The sequence below is a fragment of the Saccopteryx leptura genome, chromosome X, assembly GCF_036850995.1.
Source record: "Saccopteryx leptura isolate mSacLep1 chromosome X, mSacLep1_pri_phased_curated, whole genome shotgun sequence".
Lineage (NCBI taxonomy): Eukaryota > Metazoa > Chordata > Mammalia > Chiroptera > Emballonuridae > Saccopteryx > Saccopteryx leptura.
In genome coordinates, this window is record NC_089516.1 from 35,943,215 (window position 1) to 35,968,851 (window position 25,637).

Here is a 25,637-nt window from a genome sequence, read left to right on the forward strand (position 1 = left end):
GCAATGATGCTTTGAGAATTCCAAGGCAAAGACACAAAAGGTTATGCAGTTTTATGCCTTAGCCTCCCTAACATTTGCTTTTGGATCCCTGAGCCATCAAGTACAGAATCTGACTACTCTGAGGCTGCGGTGCTATAAGGAAGTCCAAGCCACAGGGAAAGGCCATGTGTAGAAGTTGCTTCTGATCCAGTGAAATCAGACCTTTAAAGCTAAGTTCTTAGCACAGTTGGAACCTGTCAGCATAATAAAATGGTTGGTTAATGGCACTAAGTTTTGAGATGGTTTGTTATTCTGCTGGCAGATTATGTTGAGGATTTCAGACAGGACACAATGAGAATGTTTTCTTTCTGCTCCATAATGTCTGGAGATGCAGCTGAAATGACTCGATAGTTAAGGGTGACTGGATGGCTGGAAAATTCCTCATTCATGTGCCTATTGCCCATGTAAAGATGCTTATTCCAGTTATTTCATATGCATTAAATCATACAATACTGGGGTGGGCAAAAGTAGGTTTACAGTTGTTCATCTGAAAAAAAAAAGTAATAAAAGAATAAATTATGTTTCACGCACTCACAACTGTAAATCTACTTTTGTTCACCCTTGTATTTGTTTCTATGTGTTTGGCTTACTTGATTTAGCATGATGTTTTTGAGGTTCCTCCTTGCTGTAGCATGTATTAGTACTTCATTTTATGGCTGAATAATATTTCATTGCATTGGATAGACTACATTTTGTTTCTTAATTCAACTGTACATGGACATTTGGGTTGTTTCTACTTTATGGCTACTGTGAATCCTGCTGTAGAAGTCCCTGACATTAGAGAGAGGGACAGATAGGGACAGACAGACAGGAACGGAGAGAGATGAGAAGCGTCAATAATCAGTTTTTTGTTGTGACACTTTAGCTGTTCATTGATTGCTTTCTCATATGTGCCTTGACATGGGGGCTACAGATGACCGAGTGACCCCTTGCTTGAGCCAGCGACCTTGGGCTCAAGCTGGTGAGCTTTTTTTTTTTTTTTTTTTTTGCTCAAACCAGATGAGCCGGTACACAAGCCAGCGACCTCGAGGTCTTGAACCCGGGTACTCCGCAACCCAGTCCGATGCTCTATCCGATGCTCTATCCACTGCGCCACCGCCTGGTCAGGCTAAGTCCCTGTTTTCATGTCTTTTGGGCATATACACCTAGGAATGGAACTGCTGAGTCATACAGCACTTTGTTTAACCCTCTGAGGAGCTGCCACGCTCTCCCTCAGCAGCTGCACCATTGTACGTGATGGGGCAGTGCTGCTGCTCATTCCTGACTTCATGGTTTGGTTGGTCAAAAAATGCCCAGGTCGGCCCTGGCCGGTTGGCTCAGCGGTGGAGCGTAGGCCTGGCGTGCGGGGGACCCGGATTCAATTCCCGGCCAGGGCACATAGGAGAGGCGCCCATTTGCTTCTCCCCCCCTCCCCCCCTCCTTCCTCTCTGTCTCTCTCTTCCCCTCCCGCAGCCGCAGCCGGGGCTCCATTGGAGCAGGGATGGCCCGGGCGCTGGGGATGGCTCCTTGGCCTCTGCCCCAGGCGCTAGAGTGGCTCTGGTCGGGCAGAGCGTCGCCCCCTGGTGGGCAGAGCCTCGCCCCTGGTGGGCGTGCTGGGTGGATCCTGGTCGGGTGCATGCGGGAGTCTGTCTGACTGTCTCTCCCCGTTTCCAGCTTCAGAATTAAAAAAAAAAAAAATGCCCAGGTCATGATGTGCAGTTCAGGTCTTAAAATGACTTGTAGTACATGGTCATTCATATTCTTTTAAAAATATATATATATTTTATTGATATTACAGAGCGGGGTCGGGGGTGAAGAGAGAGAGAGAGAGAGGGAGAGGGAGAGGGAGAGAGGAACATCATGGATCTGTTCCTGTGTGTGCCCCGAGTGGGATCAAACTGGCAACCTTTGCGCTTCAGGACGATGCTCCAACCAACTGAGCTCTCTAGCCAGTGCATCATTCATTTTCCATCAGTGACAAAAACAAGTCAGGGACCTTTTATCCAGCAAATTAGTGTGTGAATGTGTGTGTATCTTAACTTTATTTTTATCCCAAATTTCAGAGGCCTGAGTTGTGATTCTCTTCCCAAAGTGTGGGAAAGCCTCTGTGTAACATCCTAAGGGGGTATGCTTCCTCCAGAAAGAGGCCCACCAAGCACTGTGCTTCTTTCTTAGTGGCAGTAGGGTTGAGGCACACCAAATTGTTTCTCTCTTTAGAGGGACCATCTCAATATGCCTCAGCCCACTGGATGCTCAGAAATTTCTTGGAGGTGTTGGGCCCCTGAATTTTCCTGGGGCTTAACTTTCATCCTGTGGTGAAATATTTGCTACTTCCTATGCATCAGACCCAGTCAGCATGATGTCATTAATGTCGTGGACCAGCATGATGTCTTGGTGGACAGTGAGATCATCAAGTTAGTCCCTGGGGAGTTAATTATGATAATGAAACAGACAATTGAAGGGAGACTGCTAGGGGCTTCCTTTTGACCTTTATGTCTGTAATTGTCCCCAGTACTTGAGTCAGGAAGCCCCTGTGGGGATTTTTCCATCTGCCAACTGTGTTTATTCTAATTTATGCATTCAGGAACTGAGAAAAGAGACACCAGGGGTCCACAATGAAAGGGACATGGACTGCTGGGCGTGGTGGCGCGTGCTTATAGTCCCAGCTACTTGGGAGGCTGAGGCAGGAGGATCGCTTGAGCCCAGGAGTTCTGGGCTGTAGTGCGCTATGCCGATCTGGTGTCCGCACTAAGTTCGGCATCAATATGGTGACTTCCCGGGAGCGGGGGACCACCAGGTTGCCTAAGGAGGGGTGAACTGGCCCAGGTCAGAAAGGGACATGGACTAAGACTTAATTACTGACCCCTGGATCACAGTTGCACTCTATGTCCTCAGCAGAAAGTAGGAGGAAGGTACAAAACACAGTATACATCGTAGTGTTGTTACATGAACCTGGTCTCACCTTCACTTGAGGGCTCTGAGCCTGCGAACTGACTAGGTCTGTTTTCCATTCAGGGCAGGCTGCCATTCACCATACCTAGAGTTTTTGTTGTTGGTTGTAGGGGTTATACAGATCATGGTCCACTACAGGTGGCCTATTAACAGGATACCATGATCAATTAGCCACCAAAGGTCCGTAGGGAGAACCCATGCTGATTCCAGCTGCCAGTCTGCTGCTTATGATGACACCCATCCTGTTTCTATGAGGTTTTTTCCTTTTTTTTTTTTTTAGAAAGAGGGGAAGGGGAAGGGAAAGGGGAGAGAGAGTGTGTGTCCTCAAGAGAGATTTGTTTTTCCACCTACTCATGCCATCATTTGTTTCTTGTATGTGTCCTGGCCAGGGATCAAACCCACAACCTTGGCACTATGGGATGACACTCTTAACCAGTTGAGCTACGTGGCCAGGGTCTCCATAAGATTTAATGCCACTAGCCCTGGCCGGTTGGCTCAGTGGTAGAGCATCGGCCTGGCATGCAAGGGGTCCCGGGTTCGATTCCTGGCCAGGGCTCACAGGAGAAGCGCCCATCTGCTTCTCCACCCCTCCCCCTCTCCTTCCTCTCTCTCTCTCTCTCTTCCCCTCCCGCAGCGAGGCTCCATTGGAGCAAGGATGGCCCGGGTGCTGGGGATGGCTCCTTGGTCTCTGCCCCAGGCGCTGGAGTGGCTCTGGTCGCAACAGAACAATGCCCCAGAGGGGCACAGCATCGCCCCCTGGTGGGCAGAGCGTTGCCCCCTGGTGGGCGTGCCGGGTGGATCCCGGTCGGGCGCATGCGGGAGTCAGTCTGACTGTCTCTCCCCGTTTCCAGCTTCAGAAAAATACAAAAAAAAAAAAAAAAAAGATTTAATGCCACTACTTGGTGTTTGCTGCTACAGGATCTCATCATTTCCACTGAGAGAGCAAGCCTGTTTCCATGACAACGCTTCCTGACTCCTTTCCCAGACTCGTTTTCCAGAATTTTCACCAAAGCATGTCTAAGTGTTTAGGTGAAAGGAATGTCCTCTCAAAGACCTCTCAAGGGATGTAGTTAAGAGGTGTGCAGTGGGATGTACATGACAATTCCATTCCAACATTTTCACCTCTCCGAGAGTTGGGATTGGAGACAATGAGGGATGGGAGGAGTTGGGCACAAGGACAATTGACACTCCCTTGCTCGGCAACTGACCAGGTGATTTCATTACAAGATCTCTAAGAAACACAGGATCAGCTTCATCATAAGGGGAGGAGGACCTCTTTCTGCTGATAAGGAAAGGTCCATGGGGTTCCTGAGTTCAAAAGACATAGATTCATTCAACAAATATTTACTGCGCATCTTCTAGGTGCTGAGTATATAGCAGTGAACAAAACAAAAATTTCCTAGCTTCATAAGGCTAATATTCTAGTGAGGAGACAATGAACAAGGTACATTTAAAGATGAGGGGGAAATGGAAATGTACCTGGAGTAGTCCTAAACAGGCAAGAGGCTTTTTTTTTTAATAATTTTCTTTTTAATGGGGCAACATCAATAAATCAGGATACATATATTCAAAGATAACAACTCCAGGTTATCTTGTGGTTCACTTATGTTGCATACCCATCACCCAAAGTCAGATTGTCCTCTGTCACCCTCTATCTAGTTTTCTTTGTGCACCTCCCCCTCCCCCTTTTCCTCTCCCTCTCCCCACTCCCGCAAGAGGCTTTTACTCTTAGTGAGAGGGTATATTAGTTTCCTGGGGCTACCATAACAAATTATTACAAACTGGGTGGCTTTTTTATTTAATTAAAAAAATATTTTTTGAGAAAGGTAGGGAGAGAGACAGGAGCTTCAAGCGCTCCTGTATGGGCCCTGACTGGGGAATCAAACCAGCAACCTCTGCGCTCTGAGGATGGTGCTCCAACCACCTGCGCTATCTGGCCAGGGCTTAATCTTTCACATTTATTGATTGATTTTTAAAGAGACAGAGAGAGGAAGGGAGAGATTGGGGGGGGGGGGAAGCATTCATTTGTTGTTCCACTCAGTTGTACATTCTTTGGTTGCTTCCCATGTGTACCCCGACCTGGGATTGAACCCACAACCTTGTCATTTCGGGATCATGCTCTTAACCAACTGAGCTAACCAGTCAGGGCCTGGGTGGCTTTAAACAACAGAAATTTATTCTCTCACAGTCATAGAAGCTGGAAGACTGATATTACTCCAATCTCTGCCTCTATCTTTACATGGTCTTCTCTTTTGTAGGTCTTTTACCTTTTCCTCAAAGAACATTAGCCACTGGGTTTGGGCAATCCAAGATGATTTCATCTCAAGATAATTATATCTACAAAGACCCTTTCTCTTATTTTTATTTGTTTACATTTTATCTATTCATTTTAGAGAGGGAAGAGAGAGAAGGGGGGACGAGCAGGAAGCATCAACTCCCATATGTGCTTTGACCAGGCAAGCCCAGGGTTTTGAACGGCGTTCCAGGTCGGCGCTTTATCCACTGTGCCACCAAAGGTCAGGACAGACCCTTTGTATAAATAAGGGCACAATCATAGGGTCCAGGAGTTTTCTGGGAGGCCACCCTTCACTCCACTGAAGAAGAGAAGCTATTGAAGGGCTTTGAGCAGAGAGACATGGCCTGACTTAGACTTTAATGGCTCTTTCCAGCTACTATGTTGAGAAGACACTACAATTTGAAAAAGTAGAAAGAGGAACTGCAGGACAGCACTGAAAAAAATCTAGGAGAGCCATAATGATGGCATGGACTAGTGACAGCAGGGAGGGTGGTAAAAAAAAAAACTCATCAGTTTCTTTGAAGAAATAATTCTAAGACTGAGGTGAAAAAAACCCCCCCATCAGATTCTGCATATTTGGAAAGCAAAGCTGACAGGCTTTGCTAACAGATCAGATGAGTATTGAAGAAAGATGAAACCTATAGAAGAATCATTAATGAATACCTCAAACTCATTCAGACAGACATGTACCAATTAAATATTATAAAATAATGGGGGAGGCCTGACCAGGTGGTGGCGCAGTAGATCGAGTGTCGAACTGGGACACAGAGGACCCACGTTCGAGACCCTGAAGTCGCCAGCTTGAGCACGGGCTCATCTGGTTTGAGCAAAGCTCACCAGCTTGGACCCAAGGTCTCTGGCTTGAGCAAGGGGTCACTCGGTCTGCTGAAGGCCCGTGGTCAAGGCACATATGAGAAAGCAATCAATGAACAACTAAGGTGCCTCAAGGAGGAATTGATATTTCTCATCTCTCTCTCTTCCTGTCTGTCCCTATCTGTCCTTCTCTCTGACTCTGTCTCTGTCACACACACACACACACACACACACACAAAAAAAATGGGGGAAGTAATGAACTACTTATGGATTGGTTGATACTGGGGACATTGGTTATCTATTAAGTCAATTTAGATGATTATTATTATTACCTTGGCATACACCAAAATAAATTCTTGATAGACTAAAAATTATGCGAAGAAAAACCAATCATCTGTTTTTTTAACATTTTTATTTTTATTTTATTTTTATTTATTTATTCATTTTCAAGAGGAGAGGGAGAGATAGAGAGAGAGAAGGGGAGGAGGAACTGGAAGCATCAACTCCCATATGTGCCTTGACCAGGCAAGCCCAGGGTTTTGAACCGGCGACCTCAGCATTTCTAGGTCAACGCTTTATCCACTGCGCCACCACAGGTCAGGCTCAATCATGTTTTTTGACGCCACAGTAAACTAGAACTAAAATTTTTCTATTCTTTGAGTGACACAGGAGGAGTGGAAGAAAAGCAGTAACTGTACCTTTTTGTCAGCAGCAACACATTAGATAATGGCAAAAGATTCCATTTACAATCGCAATAAATAACTAGGGATCAATCAAGCGCACAGAGGCTAGGTTCAGAATCCCAGCTTGAGAGATAGAAGAGCAAGAAGAACACTAAAGACAGGAGGGAGGAGGGTTTGAACCAAGAGCCGCTTCCTGGCTGTCTAATTCCGCAGCCTCTAGCGACCTGTGAGTACTGAGCACTTGACAAGTGTAAAACACATACCCGAAAGACTTGGTACAAAGAGAAATGTAAAATATCCCATTCATAATATCGTGTATTGCTTACATGTTGAAATAATATTTTGGATCGCTAGGTTAAATAAAATTCGTTATTAAAATACATTTCACCTTTATCTTTTTACTTCTTTTCCTCCATGTGGCTGCTGGAAAACTTAAACGTCCACTAGTGGCTCGCACTCCATTCCTATTGGTCAGCGACTAGAGGATGGGAATTGCAAGCAGCAAAGGGCTTTCAACTTCTCTGTGCCTTAACTTCATTTTTCAATTGGGACTGATCTGATACCAACCGTAGAGGGTCGGTGAGAGGAAGCAATAAGCTACAGTTAACAGAGTACTCAACCGGGTGCTCAGGTGCCCAAACCCAGGTTAAAACAAAGGAAGGTAGATGAACAGCAGCCAGAATCACACCCACAGGTTATGGGCCGCTAGGGCGGGCTGCGCAGGCCTTCCCAGACCCAGCTGCTGAGGGAGGGTCGAGACCCAAAGCGCACGCGCGCGTTCACACGCGTCACCGCGGAGAAGCAAGCCAATGAGATTGCGCAGGCGGCCCGCGCGCGCCTCAGGCTTAGTCCCTTCATCCCGGCCCCGCCCCGCGGCGCAGCACGCACAGGGAGGTGCACAAGTGGGCGGGTTCTAGCGGCGCAGCCTGAAGGCGGCGGGAGTCTGTAATCGTTCTCTTGGAGGTGGCCCACGCGGCTCTCACGCTTTGCGGGGCAACATGGCGGATGTGGAAGGTGAGCGTCATTCTCTCACAATTGGCTTGGCCGTGTTTGCCCGACTGGGGCCAACTCTGCTGGCTCGGAGATCTGGGGTTGGGGGACAGCGTCGGAGACCGAGCTCTCCGTTAGCTCCAGTCGCCGGGCCTCTCCTATTGGCCTTGCCTCTTGGTCGTGGTTCCACGGGTGAGGGCAAAAACGCTGGAGATCCTCGCGATGAGCTGGCGCCGCGAGGCTCGGGGCTCCCACTGACGGCACAGCCTTTTCGGGCCCGGGTCGCCAACAGAAAGACGGCGGCTGTGCTGCGGTGGCAGGAAACCTAGCAGTACCTGTGCTGCCTGCAGCGCCGACGCCGCAGTCAGCGCTACGGCGTGAGGGGAGGGATGGTTGGAACCGGTGGGGAAGAGAAAGGGTTGAGGGGCTTGGGCGCGGGGACAGCTTCCACACACGGGAAAGTTATAGAGGTAACCACCCGCCGTGACAGTCTAGGGTCCACTCAATGAAACTTCTGGCCCGTGGGTCAAACGCGTCTACAGCACGTGAAGCCCCGGCACCGCCACGTGGAGAACCTAATGGAAGCTGACACGTGCAACTGCTTCCAGTTGGTTACCGAGCCATGCAACCTGCACATTTGGCCTTACACACTTTGTTTTCCCCACTAATTCTAGACCAAGCATTCATTTTCTACCTGCCTCAGTATTCTGTATTTTAAACTTCGTTGCATTTGTTTCTGGAAAGAACTCCCAAATCTCATGTTTTTTTTAGTATGTACTTTGCCAAAGAAGCATAAGAAGAAGAAAGAGCACAAGTCATTACCGGAGGAAGATGTTGCAGTGAGTAGCAATATGTTTTACTTTGTTTTGACTAAAGTTAAAGTTCAGGTATATAACAAATTATAGAGAACTATTTTTAAAGGTTTTGAAGGAATGGGCTAGAACTTGGGTCATTGTTGTGCACAACTCCAGCCACCCCTAAATCTCTCCTATCACATGTAGTTTGCTAAATGGTGTTGGCCACACCAACTGCTTGAAGTGTTCTTATTCTACCTGCAGACCCCCTGGCTTTCTCTTTAAATACTTACGATTTTGGGGGGAGCACTTTATTTACCCTTCTGAGATCCTGGCTCATTTCTTCTCTTTCCTTTGGAGGTCCCAGTGAAGAGGCATAGACTAGCTAGTTTTTTATTAAAAGGGAAAAGGCTTCTGTGGTAGTAATGGAATTGTTCACAATCAGTGGGAAGTCTAATGTGTGTTTCTGTCCTGTGGAAGGAAATACAACATGTTGAAGAATTTCTTATTAAACCTGAATCCAAAGTGGCTCAGTTGGACACATCTCAGTGGCCCCTGTTGCTAAAGGTATGTGGCTCAGATTGTGCATCAGGTCAGTATCTGACTTAAATTACTTCTAAGGGTTAAACAGTTCATTAAGAGAGTGCTTAATGTGAGGTTGCCGGTTCAAAACAACGAGCTTGCCTGGTCAAGGCACGTGGGAGGTGATGCTTCCTGCTCTTCCCCCCTTCTCTTTCTCTTTAAAAATGAATAAATAAAACCTAGGAGGAAAAAGAGTACTTAATACTAGCATCTTTCACTTAAGAAATTCCAGGTGATACAGTCTAAAGCAGTGTTCCTCAAGGCGTCTAAGATGAAGGAACAGGTTTTATTCTTTTCATTTCCAGTGCACCCAACACTGTTGTAGAATACAGTCAAAATAACATCAAACTGTTATCAAAGTTTATGAACAGTTAATTCTTAGTTTCTGTACTTTATTTTACAGACTGTATTATTTGCGGGCCATGCTTGGGGTAGGACTGCTTTAGTGCTTGAGAAGCATGGGCTTTAAAGCCAGACCAGTTTGGGTCAGGCAGTGTGTGACTTTGGACCAGTCATTTAACCTCCCTGAGGCTGTTTGCTAAAAATGTCTTCTCTTAGGAAGGCAAGCTAAACGTTGCAGGAGGTAATTTATGAAATGTGTTTATCCACAGGACCTGACATGTGACATGTCCTCTAGAAATTATTGACTACTATGTTGAATTTTATATAGGATAGTCTAGTAATGAGTTGAATTGCAAGTTTCACAGACGACCTAATGGGCACCAGCTCTGAGATTAGGAAAAAAGGTTAAGGTAAAAAAGTTACTGAGAACTATTCTTGACAAAGTGTTTTCATAAAAGCAGTGTGTGTGTGTGTGTGTGTGTGTACATACACACACATGAGGTAAAGAAATACCACTTCAACATTTCTCCTTGCAGTGTGTGTGTGTGTGTGTGTGTGTGTACATACATACATACATACACACACACGAGGTAAAGAAATACCACTTCAACATTTCTCCTTGGCCAGATGTGTCTGCAGTTTAGATAACATTTGCTTTTGTATGTAGCCCCTGGAAATATGCTAGTGAACCTGGTAGGCCATTTCTCTGCTGTCATGGAACTTAAAATCTAGGGGTGGGAGATAGAAGATAGATAAAATAATTGCTATTTGTGGTAAACACCATAACAAAACTAAACTGGGTGATATGAAAGGTAGACTTCAATTGAGAGCTTTTTCACACCCATGACTGCGTCTCAGGAGAGTAAAGGAGCAGACAGGAGAAAAAAAGCAGAGGTAGGAGCGCCTGGAGCAAGAACAAGCTAGTCATGTTTGAGAAACATTGCTGCCAGTTCTCAATTTAGCTGTCTTTTGTCCCTGAGAGATTCAAGCTAGTTTATACTTTTTTCATAAACCTGCATAGGGAAGCCCGATCTGTTCTGTAGTACCCCAAGAAGTCTCTTTCTAGAGAAGTTATCAGATTTGTCTTACTACTCGTAACTTTTCTAGCATGTGAGGAGGCTTAACAGTCTGTAACAGCAGATAATGAAGATACAGGAGCAAAATCAAAGTTTATGAACTTAAAGGGTAACCATCTCATAGTCAGTGGTGGTGCTGATTTCTTGTTTACATACTTTAATGGTTTCTTAAGTTTATTTTGTGTTGTACTATTGTTTTCTAGAATTTTGATAAGCTAAATATAAGGACGACGCACTATACACCTCTTCCTTGTGGTTCAAATCCTCTGAAGAGGGAGATTGGGGATTATATCAGGTAAGTGGGAGCAAGCACTGCTTTTTTTCAAAATGACCCTTTTTACATCAGTTATTTAAGGAGGTAGTGACATCTTAGAGTGGCTTTGTCCTAAATGTTATATAACCTCATACCCATAGTGAACGCTTCCTTTTTACTCTTCGATTTAGTTTTTCTTAGGGGACCAGAACCTATGCCTAGTCATTTCTTTTCCATTCTAGGACAGGCTTTATTAATCTTGACAAGCCCTCCAACCCCTCTTCCCATGAGGTGGTAGCCTGGATCCGACGAATACTTCGCGTGGAGAAGACAGGACACAGTGGTACTCTGGATCCCAAAGTGACTGGCTGTTTAATCGTGTGCATAGAACGAGCCACTCGCTTGGTCAAGTCACAACAAAGTGCAGGTATGTGGAAGAGAGAAGAGAGTGGCTACTTTGAGATTGGAAAGATTTCTGTATTTCTTTTCCCTTCTACGTTTTGACTCTTGAAATTGATTACTTCATTAGTAAAAATCCTAAGCAAGGATACCGTTGTTTTCTTTGTGTCTTCTGTCTTTTTCTTTTCTTAAGAGTGCTAGATTACTAGGCATGTGCACATTGAGCCAACCATATCTGTTCGTAGCACCGAAGCAGACCTGTGTTGGAGTCCAATTCCAGTTTATCACTCCAAGCTCCTCTTGACTCCATGCTGCTGCTTTTGCCTAATTCTCCTACTTGACCTTGCAGTTTTTGTTTTGTTTTTTTTTCCGGGCAGGCTATATATACTGGGTACTCTGCAACTGCCCTTATCAGCACATTGAAAGTGGAACTTCCCTTTAGAGAAAAGTGTCTTCACACCATGGAATGTCATTGCAAATTTTATAGAAATAGGTCAGATTGCCTGCTGCACAAAATGGGAGTGATTAAATATATAAAAAATACAGAAAATTCAGTGGCCACACCTGACTACTCTTTTGTCATTTTTCAGGCAAAGAGTATGTGGGAATTGTCCGGCTGCACAATGCTATTGAAGGGGGTACTCAACTTTCTAGGGTAAGTTCGTAATTATAGGAAGGGCCTCTTTTGGCAACTTGGATCTCAGCCCCTAGGCATCCGGAGACAGATCAGCTTTCCTGGCTGGCCTCTTTTGTGCCCTTTTCAGTGGGCTGCCCTAGCCAACCTAGACAGGTGACTACAGATGGCAGGGGCGATCCCAGCCATGTCCCTTCTGAGGAAACAGTTCTCATCCAGCATTGAGCCATCCCTGTGCAGTTGAAAAAAGCAGAAGTTGAAAGGGTGTTTTAGATCTTACGTGATTGAAAGAAGCCTTGTGTGTTTGAATTGTGTTCTTAAACTCGCAGAACATGCCATTTGAACTTATTTGAAAGTTCATGCAATGGGTCTATTGGTTTGTGCTTATTTTCAGGCTCTAGAAACTCTGACGGGTGCCTTATTCCAGCGACCCCCACTTATTGCTGCAGTAAAGAGGCAACTCCGAGTACGGACCATCTATGAGAGCAAAATGATTGAGTATGATCCTGAAAGAAGATTAGGTGGGTCATTAGGCCTGTGAGGAACTGAATTAACAGACCAGACATGGGTAGGAATGGATTCTTGAAAGTTGACTCTGTTGTTAAAAGTAGATGCTTTTTAGTATATGGTACAGTCAAGGCCTATGTCTGTTGTCTCTAGTTTCTCTGGCCCAGAAAATAAATGGTTTTTTTAACTCGTGATGTATTTACTTTGGAAAACGTGTGCTACTTGTGTGTATGTGTATCTTAGGAATCTTTTGGGTGAGTTGTGAGGCCGGCACCTACATTCGGACACTGTGTGTACACCTTGGTTTGTTATTGGGCGTTGGCGGTCAGATGCAGGAACTTCGGAGGGTTCGTTCTGGAGTCATGAGCGAAAAGGTACACACCATTGTGGGGCTAGCAGTGTTAGAGCTGTTAGTACAGGATGAGGCAAAAATAGGTCTACAGTTGGTACATGAAATAGAGTTTATTCTTGTATAATTTATTAATTGTGTTATTTTCCACATGAACAAGTGTAAGCCTACTTTTGCCCACCCTGTATATTCTAGCGCTTGGTGGAACTCCACCTGCTTTATGTCCTAGAAAAGGCAATTTCCAAAGTGTTGAGTTCAGTTCAGGGCAGCTTCCCTGTTCTGTTAATTAAACTTTGGGACATTGATACACAGGCTTGGGGAGATGATTGGATAGAAAGCACTGCTCTATTCATTTACTTCCCAGCCTACAAAAATGCTTGCTCAAATTTATTGGTAGGTTAAAGATGTCCAAATGAGACTGAAGACAAGAGAACTTGTGTTAGCAGACAAGACAGTTTGTTCTGTTTTTGGAAGTTTGGTGTCCGTTGGGCTATTTGAGATAGAATGATAGTGAATAATTTTTATATATGGCTGCTTTTCAGGACCACATGGTGACAATGCATGATGTGCTTGATGCCCAGTGGATGTATGATAACCATAAGGATGAGAGTTACCTGCGGCGAGTTGTTTACCCTTTGGAAAAGCTGTTGACGTCTCATAAACGGCTGGTTATGAAAGACAGTGCAGTAAGTTCTGGGTTTCGGGTCTATGTTTGGGCAAAATGTTGACTTCAACAGTGATATGTGGTACATATTCTGAAAACTTTAAAGAGGTGAAACATGGGATTGTGAACTTATTTTCTTTGTTTTTGTTGTTGTTGGTTATTTGTCTTAATCAGTGGTACATGGAATTGCCCTCCCATAACCTGGTAGCTCTGCGTATGCCTAATAAACTGAATTTTTTAAAATTACTATTAGAAAACATTGGTCTTGATGGGATTATTTCTCTTGAAAATTTTGTAAAAGTTTGTTCTGTTTAAATAAATCCTAGTTTGAGTCTATAAAACCTAAACATCACTGGGCCTTTCAAGCCTTTTTAGATTTTTATTTGTTTTATCTTTTGTGACAGAGGGACAGGGACAGTTAGGAAGGGAGAGAGATGAGAAGCATCAGTTCTTTGTTGCAACACCTTAGTTGTTCATTGATTGCTTTCTCATATGTGCCTTGACTGGGGGGCTCCAGCCAAATCAGTGACCCCGCGCTCAAGCTGGTGACCTTGGGGTTTCGAACCGGGTCCTCTGCATCCCAGTCTTGACACTGTGTCTGCTACGCCATCGCTTGGTCAGGCTCTTTTAAAATTTTTAACAGGTTTATTGATTTTAAAGAGAGGAATGGGGGAGGGAGAGAAACATTGATCTGTTTTTGTCTATGTGCCCTGACTGGGGATTGAACCCACAACCTTTGCTTATCGGGATGACACTAACCAACCAAGCTGTTTGGCCGTAGCGTATTTACTAAATAACATTAAGATAAGTCCTCATAGTGAAGCAAGTAAGTAGGCAATTAATTATGCCAGCTTGGGATTTCCTCCTCAGTAGTGATTTAAGGATGAGTTTCTTTCCAAGTAGTTCAGAATTTTATAGCCTTTTTTATTTCTAATGGTATTATGATTATAGAATGGTGTTTTATGAATTAAGATTGTGGCCAAGTGCATAATCAATTTTTTGTTCAATATTATGTAGCAATAAAAAATTCTTTAACTTTGAAGGATATAAATTTCTGTATATGTTTAGGTATTTGAGGTTTATCATTCATATTCAAGTCTTGCTATATAGATGTTTGTTGTATTTTTTATATGTTATAGTTCATAATAAAAGACAAAAATTGAAGAGGTATACCAAAGCATGTCACTACAATGATTGCAAACACTTATCCACATAAAACAGCAACATAAATGTGATATATCCTCTTTACCGGGGTCAAACTGGTGGCTTCTGGGAAGGATAGAATACGGTCAGTAAGAGATGTGGTAGATGAAGACAAGATGGGATATGGCAGGTGGATGGATGCATTGGGTGCCGTTGAATTCAGGGAGAGATGGCCTTAACTTGTACCTGTTGGCTTACGAGTTACACCAAAACTGATTTGTTCGAGGCTCGGTAATCTTACTTATGAATTACTTTGGGAGCCTGTTACTACCCAAATCTCCCAGTAGATCTAATAGGTCTCCTAGTCCTGTCAAGGTTTTTCTCCCCCTTAATAATAAGAAATAGGGGATACAGTGTTTTTTTAAGTGAGAAAGGGAGGGAGAGAGTTAAGTATCAACTTATAGTTGTGGCACTTGAGTTGTTTATTGATTGCTTCTCATATGTGCCTTGACTGGAGTGCTCCAGCTGAGCTAGGGGCCCTGTGCTCGAGCAGGGAGACTGCGCGGCGACCTCGGGGTTTTGAACCTGGGACCTCAGCCTCCCGCGTGGATGCTCTCTCCACTGTGCCACCACTAGTCAGGCACAGTTGTTTTTTTTGTGTGTGTGTTTTTTTTTGAATTTTATTTATTTATATATTTATTTATTTATTTGACAGAGAGAGAGAGTCAGAGTGAGGGATAGACAGGGACAGACAGACAGGAATGGGGAGATGAGAAGCATCAATCATTAGTTTTTCGTTGCGCATTGCGACACCTTAGTTGTTCATTGATTGCTTTCTCATATGTGCCTTGACCGTGGGCCTTCAGCAGACTGAATAACCCCTTGCTCGAGCCAGCGACCTTGGATCCAAGCTGGTGAGCTTTTTTTTGCTCAAGCCAGATGAGCCCACGCTCAAACTGGCAACCTCGGGGTCTCGAACCTGGGTCTTCCGCTTCCCAGTCTGATGCTCTATCCACTGCGCCACCGCCTGGTCAGGCAGGCACAGTTGTTTTGATTTAAAATGAAAACATCCTTAAGTTCCACAGACTCGGAAAGAGTAGCTATTTCAAGTCCTATTTAACATTTCTAAGTCAGCACAGATAAAATGCCTAGTGCGTGGTGAGTGGTTGCTATAGTTCAGAGTCCCTTCACATGCTGATTACAGCCAATTGGTATCGATGGTGTTAGCCCCATTTTACATGTGGGGAGATGCTCACAGGCACCCTCCCCCTTGTCCCATTTAGCTCTGGTGTGGGTGTGGGGTGGAGGGCTGTGGCAGCGGCTCTCATGGGTGATACCATCCTTGTAGGTGAATGCAATCTGCTATGGGGCGAAGATCATGCTTCCGGGTGTTCTCCGATATGAGGACGGTATTGAAGTCAATCAGGACATTGTGGTCATCACTACTAAAGGGGAAGCAATCTGCATCGGTAAGGGGGGAAGTAGTTCTTGTTCCTTTTGTACCATTATAGCCAGGCTCACAAAGAGCAGGTCCCCAAGTCCTGGTCCGTGGGGGTGATCACAGCAAAGGGCCATGTCAGATAGGCACAGGTGAGGAGGAGGTAAGTGGGGTTTCTCTTTGTCCCTCTGGCTGCTGTCAGAGGCTGTGTCTGTGGCTGCTGTCAGAGCAGCTTGGTTCTTTAGTGAGAACAGAAAAATCATTAAGAATGGGAATAAATGTCCATGGTCTTCAGTGAAGAGCCTTTAGTTCATTCCTTGTCTGCATATTCAAATGTACATCTTAGCAAAGGACACCTCAATTAAGGCAGTAGAGCTTTAAGTTTTAAAAGGTTGTATAAAACTGGAATTTGGGCTTGCCAATTACCACATCTTTCCCCTTTTAAATTATTCTTTTATCTCTTTATGATACCTGAAGCTGTTGCATTAATGACCACAGCAGTGATCTCTACCTGCGACCATGGAATAGTAGCCAAGATCAAGAGAGTGATCATGGAAAGAGACACTTACCCTCGGAAGTGGGGCTTAGGCCCAAAGGTAAGTGGGAGTGGGGCTGTGCGCCCCGTCAGGTTATTTTATTTAGTAGTGTTGAATACTTGGGTAGCTGTTGGTGTGACCCCACTGTTACAGCCTTGCCTTGTGCAGGGCTCTGGGGGAGTTGGTAGTGAGTAGGAACTGGCCCATCTCAGACCTTAGGGATGTCATTCCAATGGCAGGAAGCAGGTGGGCATCACTCAAGTTGCACAACAGAAGGGTGAATTTTAGTCAAGTTGAGGGCTTATCAAGGAGTGCAGAGGTACTTAATACCTCAAGAGCCTGCAATGAGTGGTTTGACCTGGTAGAGGGGATCGGGGTAAGGGAACTTCACTTGAGCCATGCTAGTGTGAAGAATGTAACATTAGATGTTGATGAGGTGAAGAGGGGAGGAAAGAGTCCTGGGCAGCTGGGGTAGTTTACGCAAAGGCCCTGTGCCACAAAATGATAGTACGGAGGCTTTCATTAAGACTACAGGCTTCGTGCCTGACCAGGTGGTGGCGCAGTGGATAGAGCGTCGGACTGGGATGCAGAGGACCCAGGTTCGAGACCCCGAGGTCGCCAGCTTGAGTGTGGGCTCATCTGGTTTGAGCAAAAACCCACCAACTTGGACCCAAGGTCGCTGGCTCCAGCAAGGGATTATTCCGTCTGCTGAAGGCCCGCGGTCAAGGCACATATGAGAAAGCAATCAATGAACAACTAAGGTGTTGCAACACGCAATGAAAAACTAATGATTGATGCTTCTCATCTCTCTCCGTTCTTGTCTATCTGTCCCTCTCTGTGACTCACTCTCTGTCTCTGTAAAAAATAAAATAAATAAATAAATAAAATTTAAAAAAAAAAAAAGACTACAGGCTTCGTGACCTTTAACAAGTCCCATGTTTGCTCCTATTGGAGAGAGTGGGTGACTTTTGAATGTTCTGTAGAGAGTGAGGCCCAGGTGAGAATAAACAAGGCAGCAACTTGATTGAGCCATGTGCATGCGGTCATAATACCTGCTACGTGTGTTGACACGGTTCTGAAATTGAAATCCTGATGTCCACCAGGCAAGTCAGAAGAAGCTGATGATCAAGCAGGGCCTTTTGGACAAGCATGGCAAACCCACAGACAGTACGCCTGCCACCTGGACCAAGGAGTATGTTGACTACAGGTGAGGGCAGGACATTTTAGAGGCAGGCAGAGACTATACACTTGCTTGGATGCAGTAATACCTCACCTACAGGTGAGGATGTCAACAGCTGTGAGGACAGGAGAGTATAGAGCTCAGAGGAGTAGATGCAGCATGCTGGCCACCTGGATGAGTACGTCAACTACAAATGAGGACAGGAGGTCACTGGACTCAGCCAGGTGTGGGGAGGGGGGATTTTGTTGGTGGGGAGAGGGGATTGCTAAATGTGGGACCAGAGGCACCCAGTGTGGCCATCTGAGGCCTTGGGAGCAGTAGGGTAGCAGCAGATTGCTTTACCTTGACTGCTTGGGGCCAGTTGCCTGGGCCTCGGCAGCAGACAGTTATCCCTTTCTAGTCTGGCTTGTGGGACTCTAGAGGGAGTCAGTCTGCAACAGTAAGTGGCGAGTCCTTCTGTCCAGCGTCAGTGTTTTGATGGTGGCTTTAGACTTGCCAGATATTACTGATTGACTGCAGGTGAAGCAGACCCTCCATGGAAAGCTGTTCAGTGAATCTGATTGCTTCCTCTCCTTTCAGTGATGTAAAGACAGCGGAGGTTGCCCAAACAGCACAAGTCCCAAAGGTAAGTGGCATGCTGGGATTAGTTCGGAGTGTACCTCGGTAGATGGTTTGGCTGATCCTGGTGACTGCAAGCCAGCCATATATCCTGGCTCAGCAAAGCAGGGCCTCCCGCCCCCTACAGGAGCACGGGGCACACAGAGGTGACATTGTGTTGTACTCTGGGATACTACTCATTGGGGCTCTGTAGTACCAATTAACCTCATCTTTTACCTCAGCTTAGGTAACACTGTCAAAACAAGGGGGGAGCGTGTCATATTGGCCCCCACCCTGGGTCAAGTGATGGCACAGGTGTGTTGAAATTAAAGGCTGTGCCACTCAAGAGCTCTGCCGGGCTCAGCAGGGAGCAGTATCACCTGAGGCCGCAGCCATCTCTAGATGGCACCAGTTCAGTGTTTCAAGTTTAAGGAGAACAAGTGGTGGCAGCTTGGTTTCCTAGGGTTGCGGACTGGCATTATAGCACAGAATGACTTGTGGTACTGAGTGACTTGCAGCAAGCTGTCTGGAAGAGCTTTTCCTTCCTTGCTGGTCACTTTTGAGGACTTGTAGGAGTACCCGTAGGGGACATGCAGTTCAACTTTTTATACTAGTGGCCTTCATAGAAATGGCTTGCTCAGGGCCATTCATTCCCTGAGCTCTATTCTGCTGCTGTTTGGTGCCCCTGCAGTGCCCATGGCTTCCGGCTCTTTGTGGCTGAGACCATCTTTGAATCCTTGGTAAATTTAAGGACCCATTGTGGTTTATAATTAGAAAACTTCCCGTTATACCCAGTCAGGATCATTTCTGGTGGCTCCCAGCCTTTTTGACTTATTGACCCTTTCACACCCATTTTTGCCCAAGATCTAACATTTGTTCAAATGTTCCTGCCTTAGCGGAAGCGAGAGAGTGAAAGTGATGCAGGTTCACCAGTGTCGCCACAGCTGGTCAAGGAGAAGAAGAAGAAGAAGAAAGACAAGAAAGCCAAAGCCGCTCTGGAGGCCGCAGCTGCTGTGGGAGATGGGGTGTGTGTAATACATTCAGGACCCTTAGGCCCACTGAGTCTTTGGCGGGGCGGGGGAGGAGGTAGTTGCTCATGAACTAAGAATTCTGTGGATGGTAGACGGTGATAATGTGCAGCTTGGAAACTGAATGCTCCTGTTTGTAAAAGTAGACACTGGGGCACCACTGAAGAGCTCAGGACTTGGTGTTATGTGCAAAATTGATTTAGCCCAGAAGATCCTCACAGATCTTGGAAAGGCTTACTTGACTGTGGAACTTCCCTGATTACCTTTCGGGAGAGCGGCAATGGTTGTGTTATAACAGATTCTATGAGCTTTCTTTCTCTTTCTCCCAGGATAGTGATACCACCACCAAGAAGAAGAAGAAGAAGGAGAAGAAAATAAAAGTGGAGGTCGTTTCGGATTAGTGGAGATCGCTTAAATACTGTGTCCAGCTGGGAGGAGAAATTAAAGCCTTATTGAGTGAACATAGTTCCTTTTGTTCTTGAGGGAATGGAACATAGGTCCCAGAAAGGGCGGAGAGTTGAGGCACGTTTTAGCTGCTAGCCGAGACCTCGGTGATGTTACCTGGGGTGGTCATCCCATCCTGTCCTGTTTTAAGGATATGGGTGCAGGAGGGAGATGTTGGAAAGCCTTGCCTTCAGACTCAACTCTGCCTAGTAACCGTGCACAGCTGTTTCCTGATGGCTATTTTAACATCTGGTCCTTGACTCATTTCTTCTGCCACTCCCCCACACCCCTCTGTTTAAAAAGTTTGTGGACCCTGGCTGCCTAGCTCAACTGGTGAGTGTTGTCCCAATAAGCCAGGGTTGCAGGTTTGGTCCCCAGTCAGGGTACATACAGGAATCAACCAAAGAATGCATAAATAAGGGGGACAACAAATTGATCTCTCTAAACTCAATAAATAAAAGGGGCAGGGGAATGTGTATGTAGCAGGTTACCCTGTTTCCTATGGCCAGAGAGGCAGTGCTTTAAAGTTTAAAAATTGTGCAATGGTGTAAGCAAATCTTTAAAATATAATAACTGTGTTTGCTGGAGGGAAGGGTAAATCTCCAGTGAGTTCAGAGCCCCCTTTGTTCCATAGCTCTCCCGGATAACGGCCTGGCGAGGACTCCGGGTCTTTCATCTCAGCTATTTCTACAAGTCTAGCAGTTTGTACTTATTCAAGCTTGTGTGTTTGGCGTCATGTACCTTGCTCTATCTGGCTACTTCTGTTTGTGGCAGAATCCAAGTGTGTTCTTTAAAAAGATGCAATGAGTCATTGCTGGGAGAAGGCGGTTGTAAATTTTTACTTATTAAAATTAATTTTTAAACCTTTCCTGGTAGGTTTTCTAATTCCTGATGATCTCAAACTACTAGAAAAAATATTTGATTAAAAATCAAGGGACCTTGATGTCATTTGGATTTTGATGCTTTTCCTTTGGTTCTGGTTCTGTCATAGGATCCAGTACTCTGGAAACTTATTTGAAGATGTTGACTAGCTGGCAAGGGGCATTATCCCAAATTTGGCAATCCCCAAAACAACAGGAGAAAGGTGTACCTTATGTAATGGGCCTGGCAGAAGGTGGCAGCAGGGGAGGAGGAAGGATGCTGGGAGAAGCCCGAGGAAGCATGAAAGAGCCAGATTTTGACAGGTCTTCAAGGATGAGGCTCAAAATCCGTGGTTGGGAGCCCACTGAAGCTTTGCTGATGGCCCAGTGAGTGGTAAAAACCTGGGGGTTGTAGATAAATGTTCAGATCTGAAGGCCTTGTGAGATACAGGATTGCTTACAGTCTAGTACCAGAATCCAAACAGGAAATGTGAGAAGCATCTTGAGTCTCCAGATGCAGCAGAGGCCCTTGCTGGTATGTGCCCCAGTGTCCAGGACCCACCATTAGCCCCTCTAAATGACCACAATGTAAACTTCCAAGTATTAGCAGGGAGCCAAATGCCTGCCTGTGATGGGTTTCAGGACCAGATGGTTTGGTGGGGACAAGGTTTGGGACCAGGGGTTGGGAGATTTTTCGAGGGCACAGGTGTTTGCAATCCTTGCAACTGCTCATTTTAATTTTTTTTTTTTTTGTATTTTTTCTGAAGCTGGAAACAGGGAGAGACAGACTCCCGCATACGCCTGACTGGGATCCACCCAGCACGCCCACCAGGGGGCGATGCTCTGCCCCTCCGGGGCGTCGCTCTGCTGCGACCAGAGCCACTCTAGCGCCTGGGGCAGAGGCCAAGGAGCCATCCCCAGCGCCCGGGCCATCTTTGCTCCAATGGAGCCTCCGCTGCGGGAGGGGAAGAGAGACAGAGAGGAAGGGGGGGGGGGGGTGGAGAAGCAAATGGGCGCTTCTCCTATGTGCCCTGGCCGGGAATCGAACCCGGGTCCCCCGCGCGCCAGGCCGACGCTCTACCGCTGAGCCAACCGGCCAGGGCCTCATTTTAATTCTTGAGAGTTTAAATTGGGCAGCCAGTCACGTGGGTGCTTTAAGAACCATGTAAATAAAGCTAAAAGGAAAAAAGGGAAGATTGGGTAGGCATGTCATGGCCAAAGCCAGTGCAAATGGAAGCAAAGGTGTTTGCTTATCTCCCCGTGGAGTAAGAACTGGACAGTCTTACACCCTTTTTCATATGTTCCATGTGTACACATAATGTTACATGTGTACACGTAACATGCTGGTCTTAATACACCAGATTGTGCCCTGCCCAGCAGCACATGGACACCCCACCTCCGTGAGGTTGGGTTATTCTGACTAAGATTGCTAAAGGCTTGAGGGAGGCATCTGGTGTTGATGCCATCCTCCAGAAGCTTAAGTTAAGCCAGTGACATTTCCCTTCCCAGAGGCTTCCAGTGCAGGTGGAAACCTAGAGTTACAAGGTCATGGGCATTTTTTAACACAGTAACATTTTTATTGCTTTTGAGGGTTTGCTTAGAGCAGACATTCTATTATACAGCTATTCATTCTGGCATTTTATAAAGTTGCAGTTAAAAAATGCTTTCTTCAAGTCATGACAAATGAAATGCCCAGTGTGATTAAAGGTGAAGGAGTGCAGGCTTTAGAGGGACAGGGTCCAGAGCTTTTCCTTTCCATATGCGCCACCTCTGATAAGCATTTGCATTTGGATAGTGCTTCTGGCCCAATTTCCAGAGATACGCTTGAAACCCAGATCAATGGGGCCCCACGTATCAGGAATACCAGAGCCCAGCCCTTCACGAGCTTGAACAAGACTGACACCCACTGGCCTATTTGGTTGCATAGAGCTGGAAGCTGACAAAACGAGCTGCAGTGACCCCGTTTATCTTAAAGCAAGGGGAATGAAGTTCCAAATACTGGAGAGGGCACAGAGTAGTCCCCCCCCATTCTGCAAGCTTAGTAAACCCAGGAGACAGGCACCCACTGTGGAGAGCTGCATGCCTGGTCAAAGGCTTCTTGCAATTTCTTAAGGGTCTCATCAACGCCATTATTGACCAATGAGATGTCAAAGTAGTGAGCATACTGGCTGCGGATGGCCTCTGAATCCTTCTGCAGCTGTTGCAGGGCTTCCGTCTGCAGAGAAGAGAGAAAGCCATCGATGAAGCAGGCTGCAGCGTGCCCAGCCTGAGACTAGGGGCAGCTCTTTAGCAGGTGTTGACTGGTGTGACTAGACCCTGAAGAACTAGCTTGCAAATGTTAACAGAGAAGGGCACAGAGATGCAAGAACAGTTCTCAGAGGACCTCTAATTCTCAAACTAATCAGCTCTCTAGAAGATCAATATTTATCTCAGTTCTTGCCTTTGAACATGGGCAGTCATTTCAGCAACCACCAGAGCTACAATCCCAGGACAAGATTAAGTGTGATTTATAACCCCAGGCTTCTACCAGGACCCAAAACTAAGTGGCCATGAAAAGACTGATAATTTAACTCCATAGAAGTAAAACTTTCTGTAGCAATCAACATCAAAAGACATGCCAAATTAGAAAAAAAAAAATTGCAACTGATATCACAAAGGGCTAATTACCCTAATACATAAGAACTCAGAAAATGGCCAATAAGCCAACAGAACAATAAGCTAAGGACATGAGCAGGTGTTGACAGAAAAGGCAATACAATTGCCCTTAAGAGTCTGATAAGATACTCAACTGCTAATAGTACAAGAGAAAAGAGATTCCATTTTTCCCTCTATTAGATTGGCCAAAACTGAAAGTTTGGAAAACACGATCCTGGCACAGGAAGCAAGCTCTGTCCCAGGTCATAATCTCTATCTGAATTCCCAACTCAAGTATGCATACTTGGACCTAACAATCCTGTCTGGAATTTTTCCTACAGATATATCTGCACACATGTGAAATGCCTTATGTGCTTCATTGCCATAGTATAGTATTTATAATAGTCTATTTTTGTGTGTGTGCGCGCGCGAGAGGAAGGGAGAGAGATGAGAAGCATCAACTCATAGTTGCGGCACCTTAGTTATTCATTGATTGCTTCCTCATATGTGTCTTGACCGGGGGACTCCAGCCAAGCCAATGACCCCTTGCTCATGCCAGTGACCTTTGGGCTCAAGCCAGCGACCATGGGGTCATGTCTATGATCCCACACTCAAGCCAGTGTCCCTGTGCTAAAATAAAGCCTGATGAGCACACGCTCAAGCTGATGACTCAGGGTTTCAAACCTGGGTCCTCAGGGTTGCCAGGCTGATGCTTTATTCACTGTGCCAGCACCTGGTCAAGCTAATATTCCAAGTTGAAAACAATCCATAAAGCCATAAAGAAGGGAACAGTGAAGCAAAATAATTACGCTACATACACACAATGAGAGGCCATGCAGCTACTAAGTAAGACTGAAGAAGGTCTCTACATACTGATATGGAAAGATCTCCAGTGTTCGGTGAAAAAGGGTGCAGCAAAGAGTGTCCAGTGGGTATGGAGCGAGCAGAAGTTGAGGAGTAGGATGCAGGGGAGGCTTTTTAATAATTACTGGCCTCCTTCCTCTCCCCCATGCTCCCCACAGCCACCCCACACCAAAGGGTGGGTTCAGTCTCCTTCACAGTCCCCCTCTGCTTGCTCCAGTTGAACCCATGTGGCACCAGAGTGTCAAGATTTACCTAACTGTCCACTTCTGCCACTGGACCTTGGGCACTCCTGGAACAATGACCATGTCCCCATTACCTAGCATGACTGCTGGCATAACCAGTGGCTTAATATCTGCTAAGTGAATCAAATGTGCAGATGCCCTTTGGCTTCTTGGCCTCGCAGGAAGGACAGCAGTAGTCAGTAGACTCGTGGGAGATCTGGTCACAAGCTGAAGCTGAGCTCCAGCCAGTACTTTGGCCAATGATCTAGACTGATGTCCCAGCCTGGACAGGCCTAGAGAGTGAGCCCCTACCCACCCTGCATAATCCCCTCCTCACCTGGGTGCCCTGGTCAGTAGGTGCGATAAACACAATGAAAGGTGAAAGTTCTGCTGTCCGAACAATCTTTAGAGTCTAGAAAAGAGGAAGGGGAAGGAAGAAAAGATTAAAAAAAATAGCTGTCATGATGCATTCCTTCTAGTAAGCATCTTTGGGCTTCACTGAGCCCAATACTATTTCCATCATTTCTTCTTCCAGATGACCCCACTGAAAGTATATGAAGCATGGACCTGGCCGGTTGGCTCAGCGGTCGAGTGTCGACCCGTTGTGTGGAAGTCCTGGGTTTGATTCCCAGTCAGGGCACACAGGAGAGGCACTATGTACTTCTCCTCCCTCCCCCTATCTCTCCCCCTCCCCCTCCTCTCTCTCTCTCTCTCTCTCTCTCTCTCCCCATCCCACAACCATGGCTCAATTGATTCCAGCATGTCAACTCCAGGCACTGAGGATGGCTCCATGGAGCTTCCACCTCAAGTGGAAGCTCGGTTGCAAGAGGCCCTAGATAGGCAGAACATTGGCCCCAGACAGGGGTTTTTGGGTGGATCCCGGTCGGGGCTCATGCTGATTCACACACACACACACACACACACACACACGAAGCAAATCTGAACTCCACACACACACACACACACACACACACGAAGCAAATCTGAACTACACACACACACACACACACACACACACACACACACACACACACACACGAAGCAAATCTGAACTCCCAAAAGATTCCCGTGAGCTTTGCTCTCCGCACCTCCTCCCCATCCACTCCTGCCTTTCTATGTCTACCTACCTGGGGCTCGATGTCAAGGATGGCAATCTTGTCCTGCTTATGAATCTGGTGCACTGTATGAAACTTGGTGCCAAACATGTTGCCCTGGTAGCTGCCAAACTCCAAGAACTCATTGTCAGAGATGCTCTTCGTCATCTCCTCCGTGGAGATGAAGTGGTACTCCTTTCCATCTTCCTCACTCTTCTTGGGCAGCCGTGTTGTATCTGTGCACAA

The 25,637-nt window shown here is 46.0% G+C and overlaps 2 protein-coding genes and 2 non-coding genes across 4 annotated transcripts in view; 3 read left to right on the forward strand and 1 right to left on the reverse strand.

Moving 5' to 3' along the window:
* Nucleotides 1–6,860: 6,860 nt before the first annotated feature.
* DKC1 (dyskerin pseudouridine synthase 1) lies at nt 6,861–20,585 on the forward strand. The gene is made up of 15 exons (XM_066356871.1): nt 6,861–7,776; nt 8,524–8,591; nt 9,027–9,113; nt 10,750–10,841; nt 11,042–11,226; nt 11,789–11,853; nt 12,227–12,353; nt 12,583–12,713; nt 13,231–13,374; nt 15,844–15,964; nt 16,411–16,529; nt 17,573–17,676; nt 18,229–18,274; nt 19,143–19,271; nt 19,604–20,585. Exons 1-15 carry the CDS (start codon nt 7,761–7,763, stop codon nt 19,673–19,675), a joined length of 1,506 nt encoding a protein of 501 aa, XP_066212968.1. The 5' UTR covers nt 6,861–7,760; the 3' UTR covers nt 19,676–20,585.
* LOC136386632 (small nucleolar RNA SNORA36 family) lies at nt 12,928–13,061 on the forward strand. The gene has a single exon (XR_010747995.1). It is a non-coding gene; the product is annotated as a small nucleolar RNA SNORA36 family (small nucleolar RNA).
* On the forward strand, nt 18,026–18,154 carry LOC136386649 (small nucleolar RNA SNORA56). The gene has a single exon (XR_010748007.1). It is a non-coding gene; the product is annotated as a small nucleolar RNA SNORA56 (small nucleolar RNA).
* A 1,548-nt stretch (nt 20,586–22,133) lies between the features above and the next one.
* MPP1 (MAGUK p55 scaffold protein 1) overlaps nt 22,134–25,637 on the reverse strand; it is a 54,062-nt gene continuing 50,558 nt past the window's right edge. Inside the window, exons 10-12 of the mRNA XM_066356990.1 lie at nt 25,425–25,627; nt 24,635–24,709; nt 22,134–22,793 (exon numbers count right to left, since the gene is read on the reverse strand). Coding sequence (XP_066213087.1) covers nt 22,617–22,793; nt 24,635–24,709; nt 25,425–25,627 — 455 coding nt within the window. The 3' untranslated portion in view covers nt 22,134–22,616. The remainder of the gene's footprint in view (nt 22,794–24,634; nt 24,710–25,424; nt 25,628–25,637) is intronic.